This window comes from Helobdella robusta (genome assembly GCF_000326865.2).
Source record: "Helobdella robusta unplaced genomic scaffold HELROscaffold_11, whole genome shotgun sequence".
In the NCBI taxonomy this organism is placed as follows: Eukaryota; Metazoa; Annelida; class Clitellata; order Rhynchobdellida; family Glossiphoniidae; genus Helobdella; species Helobdella robusta.
Window position 1 is genome coordinate 4,198,275 of NW_008703617.1, and position 11,837 is coordinate 4,210,111.

At 34.3% G+C, this 11,837-nt stretch overlaps 2 protein-coding genes across 2 annotated transcripts in view; both read left to right on the forward strand.

Annotated features, from left to right (window-relative positions):
* Positions 1-2,056: 2,056 nt before the first annotated feature.
* Positions 2,057-9,437, forward strand: HELRODRAFT_167528 (hypothetical protein; the record flags this gene model as incomplete). The annotated part of the gene is made up of 4 exons (XM_009013030.1): positions 2,057-2,471; positions 6,138-6,470; positions 8,345-8,777; positions 9,050-9,437. 4 exons carry the CDS (start codon positions 2,057-2,059, stop codon positions 9,435-9,437), a joined length of 1,569 nt encoding a protein of 522 aa, XP_009011278.1.
* A 254-nt stretch (positions 9,438-9,691) lies between these two features.
* Positions 9,692-11,837, forward strand: part of HELRODRAFT_190270 (hypothetical protein) — a gene marked incomplete at both ends in the record, with an annotated part of 10,072 nt that continues 7,926 nt past the window's right edge. The window contains 2 exons of the mRNA XM_009013031.1: positions 9,692-9,712; positions 10,152-10,242. Of these exons, the coding sequence (XP_009011279.1) occupies positions 9,692-9,712; positions 10,152-10,242 (112 nt within the window). The remainder of the gene's footprint in view (positions 9,713-10,151; positions 10,243-11,837) is intronic.

Genomic DNA, 11,837 nt, shown 5'->3' on the forward strand with positions numbered 1-11,837 from the left:
TCGACAGCAGCGGCGACAGCAGCATCACCACGTTTCATTATCATCCTCATTGCCATCTTATAGACGCCATACTCTCATTACCGTTTCGTCATCGCAATAATTTCATCATCATCATCGTTCTCATCATTATTATCATTAATATCATTTTAACAACAACAAACATACAGTCAAACAACAAACAAACATACAGTCAAACAACAAACAAACAGCAAAAACATCCAAACATGCGAACAACAGCAAACGAAAACATACAAATAGAATTAAAACAATACGGAGTCACCCTTCGTTATCTCTTTCACATTTATCATATTAATCACCGTTAATTACCGCAATAATAATAACAATAATAACAACAACAACAACAATAGTAACAACAACAATAATAATAATAACAACAACAACAATAGTAACAACAACAACAATAATAATAATAACAACAATAATAATAATCAAGAATTAAAGGCATTAATACCATTTTTCACGTTCCTATCTTAACCATCTCCGTACGTACGTATTACGTATCTCCTTAAGATATAATTTTTCACCTTTTAATGGGTTTTCCAGAGTTCCAGAGTCGGAAAAGGTTTATCGACTCCGAATCCAGGTGAAAAATTCCGGTCCCAACTGCGAGTTCCGACTCCCAGGAAAAGATTTCAACTTTTTCATCATAATTTTTTACTTAACTTTACTTAAACATCATTGTTAGATGAAAGTTATTTTAGAGAAACCCTCACAAATCAATCACTGTGGTTGTTTTTCTTGGTGAAAATGCTTTGTACTTCATGTTTTATTGCTTTTAAAAAAATAATTCTGTGGTTTATTCATTTTATTAGTGTTTATTTTTGTATTAAACAAATATATATCTTCTATAAAAATTTTTTTACAATAAAAAATAAAATCTTTACAACCATTTCTACCATCATCATCATCATCATCACCACCACCACCACCACCACCACCACCATCACCACCACCATCATCATCATCACCCCCACCACCACCACCATCATCATCATCACCCCCACCACCACCACCATCATCATCATCACCAGTAGTTGTCCCAATAAAAAAGGATGAGGACTAATCTCATCAGCTCGGGAGGCGATAATACAACGCGGGCAAACAAAACACTAAAAATGGCGACAGCTATGATGGTGATGATGATGATGATATAAAAATTATAACAATAATAAATCATAATAATGACAATAATAATAATTATAATAATTATTATTATTCATATTTTCATTGTCGATTTTAACGGCTTTGGTCGTTTTTATTACATACATATCCATGTGTGTGTGTGTTTGTGCGTGTGTTTGTTTGTTCATTTGTGTGCGTGCGTGTGTGTGGTGAATTAATAAAAATTAAATTAAGAATATTTACCTTCCTTCGAAAGACTGCAAACCTCACAGGCATCAACCAAGACCAAGAGATATGGCGCTTAAATTAAATTTTTAACCATCTTTAAGCAAAAATGCATTTAAGTTTGAGGTGTTTGTTATTAACGCTTCAAATATAGGTATATTTTTGTGTGTATGTGTTGTGTTTTTTATTTGTTTGTTTGTGTGTTTGTGTGTTTGTGTGTGTGTCTATGTATGTGTGTGTTTGTATGTGTGTGTTTGTATGTGTGTGTGTGTGTGTCTGTCTATGTGTATGTGTGTGTGTGTGTGTGTGTGTGTGTGTGTGTGTGTGTGTGTGTGTGTGTGTGTGTGTGTGTGTGTTAGATAGATACATGATAAAAATAATGGAAAGGTTTTATAGGGGTTGATCATTGATTAACAATAAAACATTACAATAGTGTTGAAACTTGTAAGAAACAGCCCTGATAACAATTACGACATCTACGACAACAACAACAATTGCAGCAACAACAGCAACAACAACAAAACTTCTACAACTATAACAAAAAACAACAACACAAAGACAACAACATGAACACTTTTAAACAAGATTCAATTAACATTTTAATAATGATAAATAGTTACAGAAACACTGAAACTACTCTTTGAATGACAGTCACCCTGACGACAAACAACCACAACGACAAAAAGACATGTCTCCGACCGACAAAACCAACAACATCAAATACAGAAACAAAGGCAACAAAACCCAGAGAAGCAACAGTAGCAACAATATAATCTCAACCGTCAACATCATCTTAACTGCCATCTTCATACTCGCGACAACATTGAAAAACAACAACAACAACAGCAACAACATAATAACAACAACAATTGCTGTCGCAACTGAAATAATGGCGACATTTGCAAAGGCTACTGCCGTTTCTAACAACCCCAACCACAACAACAACATCATCAACAACAACAACATCAGCATCAACAACAACAACATCAACAACAACCTCAACAACAACTTTAACAACAACAACAACAACATCAACAACAACACTTTGCTCGTCAAGGCATACAGACTGCAAAACAATCGAATGGATGTTATGTCTATGAAAGGTCGTCATCATCGTCATCCTTGTCATCATCATCTCGTCATCGCTAACATCCTCATTAAAATCATCATTACCTATCATCTTACTCTTCTCTTTTTCTTTTTCTTTTTCTTTCTCTCTAATTTTCTCTCTCTCCTTCTCTCTCTTATTTATTCATTTTCAAATAACAAAATATCATGGTACAATATGAAACCGTTAAAATCCCACCTCCATGCAAACCACAGCCAACCAATCAAATTCAAATCTATCGTTCCTACATGACCAATCAATCAAATCAAATCAACCCATCAACCAGCCAATCATTCAATCAATCAATCAAACCCATTTTAAAAATTTCATAATCACGATCGTCATGACTATCATCATCGTCGTCGTCTTCATCGTTACAGTATCAGTTAAATTGTGGTAATAGTTAAAGAAGCAAAAGCAGTATCTATAGTAGCCACAGCAACAGCAGCAGCAGTAGTAGTAGAAGTTATTGTAGTAGCGGCAAGTAGCAGTTGAATTAGTAGTTGTAAACAGAGGAAGATCTAGAAGTAGCCATGCCCCTCGTGTTGTGAGCAGTGTGTTGCTAAAATATTCTTCATTTTATATAGTATCTTGAATCAACCAAATGGTTATCACCATCATGAATTACTATAGTTCAGTTTCGTTCGTTGAAATGTGACGCTGATATAGTGAAATAAGCTGGTAGTTTGTTAAGAGATTCATCATGCAGTGGCGGATTTGAAGCGGCGGGGCCGACCATGGCCCTCGTGGGAAACAATATTCTTATTAAAATTCAGATAAACTCAGTTTTTAGTCAAAAATCGATCAAAAATTGACGTGATGAACCAATAAAAGATCGCCAGCCACTGGTACAAGTTTGGTTAATTGCTTGGTCCTTCGTCAAATTTCAAAATTTAAACATTTCCAAAATTTTGCCAGCTCCAGTCAAAGTTGTCTAGATACGCCCTGGTTGTAAATGTTGAAGTAATCATTCCACTTGTAACTGTAGAAACAGTATTTAGTATTTTTGTAACTATTATTTTCAATATTAGTAGTGACGAGTTTGAATGGCTATTAGTAGTAATAGCATCAGCAGCAGTAGTAATAATACTAGTAGTATTAGTAACTTTTCACATTGTTGTTGGTATCAATCAAACTCGCGAAGCGTTCTCTATCTAGAATGGGCGTTATTGTTGCCATTCGTTCATCCGTACCTTCATTCATTCATACTTATATCTGTTTAATCGGTCATTCCTTTTTTGTTCATCCATTCATTCTTTGTTCATTCATTCATGCATTCGTTCGTTCGTTTGTTCGTTCGTTCATTCATTCATTTATTCAATTTTTTCATCCATATTTAGTCATCTATCTGCCAAGCAAATGTATAACGTTAAACTAAATCTTTTTTTTATAAATTATTTCATCCGTCCATCTATCTACCCATCCATCCATCCATGCATTCATTAATTCATTCATTCATCCATACATACATTTATTCATCCATTCATCCATCCATGCATGCATTCATCCATCCATCCATGCATTCATCCATTTTATTCGAACGTTATCTTCAACTCGGTCGGCTGGTTTGACATGAGAATGGATACGCGGCCATACATTAGCTCCTATCACGAACGTTACTAATTATAAACGTGCACGAACTTTTGCTCTCCTAGTAGCAGTTGTGGCTGTGGCCGTAGCAGTTGTGGCTGTGGTAACTGTAGTTGTCGTGGCTGTGGTAACTGTAGTTGTTGTGGCTGTGGTAACTGTAGTTGTTTTAGCTGTGGTAACTGTAGTTGTTGTGGCTGTGGTAACTGTAGTTGTTGTGGCTGTGGTAACTGTAGTTGTTGTGGCTGTGGTAACTGTAGTTGTTGTGGCTGTGGTAACTGTAGTTGTTTTAGCTGTGGTAACTGTAGTTGTTGTGGCTGTGGTAACTGTAGTTGTTTTAGCTGTGGTAACTGTAGTTGTTGTGGCTGTGGTAACTGTAGTTGTTGTGGCTGTGGTAACTGTAGTTGTTTTAGCTGTGGTAACTGTAGTTGTTTTAGCTGTGGTAACTGTAGTTGTTGTGGCTGTGGTAACTGTAGTTGTTTTAGCTGTGGTAACTGTAGTTGTCGTGGCTGTGGTAACTGTAGTTGTTGTGGCTGTGGTTACTGTAGTTGTTGTGGCTGTGGCGATAGAATTAGTAGTACTTAATATTAATAATAATAACTGTAATAATAGCGTTATTATTATAATTCTATCATGATTATAACTAAAAGTAGTAGCAGAAGCAGCGGCTTCACATAGAATTGAAATAGCCACACCAGTATTGTATCGGGATTATTTAGTAGTTGAATGAGTAGTAAAATAATTAGTATAAATTGCAGTTGTAGAAATAATACTAACGATTGTTGTAGTATTAATAGTGTGTGAATAAATCGGGGATTGACCTGAGTCTATGTGTATTCGAAACCGAGCTTTGCAAAATTGGGACCAGCCGTCTTAACAACTTCACTATCTCCCGCTTACAGTAATTTACACCAAACTTTTAATAAATTTAATAAACCACATTTAAGTATTGTTTTAAAAGTTTGTAAAAAATTAGTAATGTAAGAATTTTAGGATTTTTTAACATGGTTAGTTTTGGAAAGAAGAAACTGTAACTGGTCATATAAGATATATGACAGCGTTGATACATTGTCACAAACGTTCTATACTGTCAGCATGGTAGTATTGTAGAGTTGTTGTGATGTCAGTGTAGTAGTATTTTTGCTGACGACGACGAAGAAGATGATGATGAAGATGAAAGATGATGATGATGACGAGAAGTAGGATGATGATGATGATAATGATAAAGAAAAAAATGGCGATGACGATGACGAGAAGTAGAATGATGATGATGATGATGAGAAAGATGATGAAGATAGTGATGGTGATGAGGATGAAGAAAAAGAAGAAGAACAAGTTTTCTATCCATAAAGCTGCCCCATCATTCATATCTGCTTCACATTTAGATGAATTACATACAGTGCTATCATTCGTATTATTATTATTATTATTATTGTTGATATTATATATATATATATATATATATATATATATATATATTAAAAATTCTTCCTAGTTAGTATTTATTAATATTGCTATTACCTCGCATTAATTTCAATCGAATATATATATATAGGATCTTTTTTCTTCAACATTATTATTATTATTATCATTTTTATTATTATTATAATAATAATTATTATTATTATTTATTATTATTTATTATTGCCCCTCTTAATATATCCCATAAGTGACAGAAACGATTTTTCATACAGAACTATTGGCAATCTATCCATCCATCAATTTATTTATCCACTCTGCGTTTATTCATTTGTTTTTCCGTCTTTCCATCCGTTCATTCATTCATTCATTCATTTAATCGTTCATTCATTCATTTAATCATTCGTTTATTCATTCATTTATTCATTCATTAGTCTGTTCCTTCATAAATTTATTGTTGTCAACACAGCTAATTAATCGCTAATTTTTATTGCAATTATTAACTTCGTCACATTCATCATCATTATCGTATTTTCATCATTATCGTCATCATCGTCATTTCTTCATCACTATCATCCTCATCATTACCATTATCATCACCATCATCTTATCATCAACATCATCTCATCATCGTCATTATCATCACACAAATCAGGCTACAGATCATACTGCCAATCTCAACACTTCAATGTTACTTGTTCTCGATACATCAACAACAACAAAAACAACAACAACAATAACAACAACAGCAGCAACAGCGTAATTATTATCGAAGGCGCTCGCTTCGGGCGCATGCGCGCCGGAAGTTGCGTGTCCGGAAGTCACGGCTACGTCGGCTGTTGGGCGGATGTGACGTCACAACTAAACCGAAAATGCGGTGGCCAGAGAAGTTGTCAGGTGAGGGTCATGGACCCCATTTTGAATGTGGCCAAACCTTGTCCACGTGATCTGAGTTTGTATCTGGAGGTCAAGTATAAATGCGTTGAAGGTTTGTCTATGTTGTTGTTTACGTTGTTGTGTGTGTTGTTGTTTGTGTTGTTGTTTATGATGTTCATAATGACAAAAATATGTTTAATGATAGTGCTGATGTAGCAGAAGTTGTTGTTGTCGCTATGTTTCATTTGTCTCGCTGCCTTTCAAATGTGCGTTACGTATTAAATTTTGTGCCCATTTCACTTGAGATTTTTTTAAACATGGATCTGTTGAAGCGATCGAGAACTTTGTTGCGACTGTTAAAAATTATGTTTTTGTTGCTGAAGTTTTGTTGTTGTAACTGTAAACTATCATGTTATTGTTGTTGTTTTGTTGTTGTTAGTTAGTTAGTTGGTTAGTTAGTTAGTTAGTTAGTTAGTTAGTTAGTTAGTTAGTTAGTTAGTTAGTCAGTCAGTCAGTTAGTCAGTTAGTCAGTTAGTCAGTTAGTTAGTTAGTTAGTTAGTTAGTTTGTTTGTTTGTTTGTTTGTTTGTCGAATAATTTTGTTTAGAATCCCAACACTCGCATCACCCCATTAACAGGTTATGTTATTTTAACAAATACGTTTGCACTCCCACCCTCTTCTTAAAATTCAACAATCAATTTAATGGATTCTCAAAGTTTCTAATTTGTATGTTATTATTGCTCTCAAAAGATGATTTTTACATATTATATAAAGTATTAAGTAAAATTTTCTCATGGAATAATGCAAAATACAGAATACTACCTGTTTTACAAAATATGAATAATAATTTTCATGTAAAATGAAAACAAATATTTAAAATAAATTTAAATAAAAATCAAATTACACTAAAATGCTTACGATGTAGATAAATATTATGTATGCAATACTGGATAAGTATTTTACTTCTAAAAAATCCGTCTCGTCAGAGCCGCTAAACTCAATTTTATTCATTAGATCGCATATTTAAGAAAAGGAAAAGTCACATCAGGCAACATTCACTGCCACTGCCACTACTACTACTACTACTACTACTACTATTACTACTACTACTACTACTACCTACTACTACTACTTTTACTACTACTACTACTGCTATTACTACTACTACTACTATTACCACCACCACTACTACGACGATGACCACTACTACTACCACTACTAATACAACAACAACAACAACTACTACAACTATTATTACTACATTTTATTCTAGTAAAAAAGTTTGAAACAAAAATTTTGGTGAAATTAATAAAATAGTTGCTCTTAAAATATTTAAGAATTTAAGTTTAGACCGATTTTTGGCCGAAACAAAACTCCGGTAGAAAAAAAGTTTCTTTGGCCGAAAGCGATTCTTCCAACTATAACAAACAATTTATAAACTAACCACAAACAGATTACACGACGACGAAAACAACAACAACACCAACAAAAACAAAAACAACAACAACATACATGTAGAATACAGCACACACAGCAGATACATTCTTTGCACTCTGTACCTAACGCTAACGCGGTACCACGTTCTGAAATAATTATGCAATGAAATTGGGAAAAATAAATGAAAAAAAGCAAAAATAAAAGTTAGGCGCTTCATCATTATTCATAACGGGCGATCATATACGTCATCAATTACGTCAGGACGTACGTCACCTGACCGCTGAGATGGGGGTGTCTAGGGAAAAGATAATGATGCTGATACTGATAACGATGATGAGGATAATGATGAGGATGATGATGAGGATGATGATGAGGAAGATGATGACGACGACGACAATTGAAATGATGACTATAGCTATGACGATGACGACGATGATAAAAATAATGACAACGATGATGATGAGGATGATGATGATGACGACGACGAAGATGATGATGGTCAGTACGATAACAATAAACGTAATGATTCCTATAAATCACCTCCAACCAGCTACACCAGCAAGCCATCAGATCTGTTTTCAAAATATCAACAACAACAGCAGCAACAACAATAATAATAACGACAATCACAACAACAGCAGCAATCAAGACAACGACAGTAATAATGATGCAAACAACTACATCAACGACAACATTAACAAAACCAACAGAATCAACGATAACACGCCTAATACATCAAAACTCGATAACTATGATAACACAACAACAAAGAACATCAACAACAGCAGCAGCAGCAGCAGCAACAACAACAATGACGTCACTTCCGGTTATTTATCCAGCCTCATAGCCAGACAGCACAACATCGGTAACGAAAAATGCCCGTGGCAGCTAAAAGTAAAACGTCACCAAAGACTTAAAATAACTTTGGTGGTCATTTCCGGTCCCGTTCTAATTACGTCACACTCAGGGATGGGCGGGAGGGGGTATACGAGAAGAGATGTTGCTTTCGGCCAAGCGAATTATCAAAATTTTGAATTGGAAAGAAATATTAGCAGCGGCAAGGATAGTAATAATAGTAAAAGTAGTAGTGGTAGTAGCAGCAGTAGTAAAAGAAGTAGTAGTAGTAGCAGCAGCAGTAGTAAGAGTAGTAACGGCAGTGATAGTGACAATGTTTTTGCTACGAAAAATATAATCGAAGACGGTATGAACGATGTCTTTATTGACAGGCTGACATCAATATCATCAACATGGTCAGATACAATTTCAACTTTTTTGAAAGCATCATACCCAGCAGCCACAGCAGTTACAGCAGCCACAGCAGTCACAGCAGCCACAGCAGCCACGGCAGCAACGACGACGACGGTCACGCCAGAGAATATTTCATCCCTGACAATCAAAAGAGCAAAACGTTCAAGCATTTTGACAGGAAACTCAACGAGTTCATTCACAACGACAAAAACAACAACAACAAAATCAACAGGCGTGGTTTCAACAACAACACCAAATTTAACAGATTATTATGTCTTTTTTCATTCAAAAACGTCGAAAAATTTAATGACATCAACAAATTTAATGACATCAATGAATCCAACGACAGCAACGAAACCAACGACTTTAAAAACAACATTTTGTGTTGCGAATAAAATTGAAAATCTTTTTGGTTATACCGCGACAGGCACAACAACAACAACAACCACAACAAAAACAATAACGTCAACAACGACAATTAATAAGCGATTTATTAAAAGCATTAGCATAAACTCCCTGCCTCCTAAGGTTAATACCATTCATGAAACCAACAACATAATTGGTGGCATCAGCAACAAAAACAACAACAACGTTTCCATTTTTAGTTACCACTTTCGGTCTGATGATGACGTCACAAAAGTAATTCAAAATGGCGGCCCATCTACTTCCGGTCCGCCGCCATTTTGTTATCAAGTCGGCGTAATAAAAGATGGCTCTACGCGCAAGTTTATAACACTTTGTGATTATTCCGAAGGGGACTCTGGTGGGTTTTCTTTCTCTTTACTTCAAACTTATTTGCGGTTTGGTTGTTGTTGATGTTATTATTGTTTTTGTTGTTGTTGATGCTGTTATTATTGATGTCATTATTGTTGTTGTTATCGTTGCTAATGTCGTTGAAAACTGCAGCTATCAACGTACCGGGCTGGCAAACAATGGAACAACAACACAAACAACAACAACAGCCGCTCAATAATTACCACGGCCGCCAATTTGAACGCCAGCCGCAACGTCCACAACAACATCATCAACAACAACTTCATCAACAACAGCAACAACATCATCATCAACAACATCATCGTCAACAACATCATCGTCATCATCACCACCAGGAGCATTTTAGCTATACTTCGGAATCATCTAGTCTAACCATATACTTCACTCTGAGCGATAAAACACCGGAATTTCTATTAAAATATGAAGGTTCTATGTTTTCTTCTTTCCGATGTTCTATGGTCTATGGTCAATGTTCTTTGCTTGCACTATTATCTATGCTGTTTGTTTGTCTTCTGCTAAAACATCTATGCATTTTGTGTTTGTGTGTTATCTATCCAATTAGAAATGTTTATTTATCTGTATATATATATATATATATATGTATATATATATATATATATATATATATATATATATATATAATTTTTATACACATTTTTATATATGTACATATGTGTATCCAAATGATGTTCATGTATGAGAGTGTGTGTGTGTGTGTGTGTGTGTTTATTTATGAAAGTGTAAGTGAGAAGCTTACATATAAGCTTGCATGTATGTGTCAAACATCTTTTGAAGAATGTATGTCTTAAGTTTGTATGTATGTACGTACGTGTGTGCGTCCATACGTATGTGAGACTAATGTATATATGCGTTTGTACATGTTTTTATATGTTTCTATGTGTAATAAATGAATAAGTAAAATAAAAAAAAATATACAAGTATGCATGTTTGTATGTATATATGTGTAAGTATATGTGTGTGTTTGTTTGTGTGCGTGTATGTATATGTGTGTGTTTGTATGTGCGCGTGTATGTATATGTGTGTGTTTGTATGTGTGTTTGTATGTGCACGTGTATGTATAATATACATACATACACACATAAGCTTCTGAGATATTGTAAAAGTATGTAAATCCCGTACAAGATGTCATTTGGGTGTAGTGTGTTTTGTTTAAGTATTTATGTTATAAATTCTTTTTACCTCCTTTTTTTCTTTACGATATTGTATTTTTCGCCGCGAATTTTTCGTTTATTTTTCGGTACATACAACTTTTATATCTATGTTTCTCTCATTTTGTTTACATTTTCATATCTTTGGCGCATCAATTCTCATTTTATATCTATGTTTTTGTTTGGGGTGTTTGTATCTATGATATTTTAATTCATATTAAATTTACACCCGATCTTATATCTGTAGACATTTATATATCTACGTCAGTTTTTTGCGGAGCGTTTTTATTTACGCAAATGTTTTTGTTTACATTTTTTATTTGTTACATTTTTCATTAAAATAAGTTTTTTTTTCGTTTTTATTCTTTTGCTTCTATTATCGTCGATTAAGTATCTTTGTGGTGAGGATTCTTCTCCTGATGATGTCATTAACTTTTTGTTGTCCGCTGTTGTTATTGCTGCTGATGTTTATGTTGATGTTCCTACTAGTATTTATTATCATTGCTATTTTCTCTTGTTGTTGTTGTTATTATTATTATTATTATTCTTGTAGTTGTTGTTGTTGTTGTTGGCGCCGCAAGCGAGAAAGACTTGTGCTGTATATTTTTAATGGCGCCATTTTTAGAACCCCGTAAAGATACTTTTATATCTATGCCTTAACACTCGAGTTCATTTATCTTTGCTCTATGAAGAGCCAGTCAGCTGATTAATTGGATTAAAGCAAGAGTGAAGTATTGGTAAGGCATAAATTTTAAATTTGATAAATTCTCCTGCTATCTCTCTCCCTCTCTCTCTCTCTCTCTCTCTCTCTCTCTCTCTTCCTTTTTCTATATACAATATATATATACATTT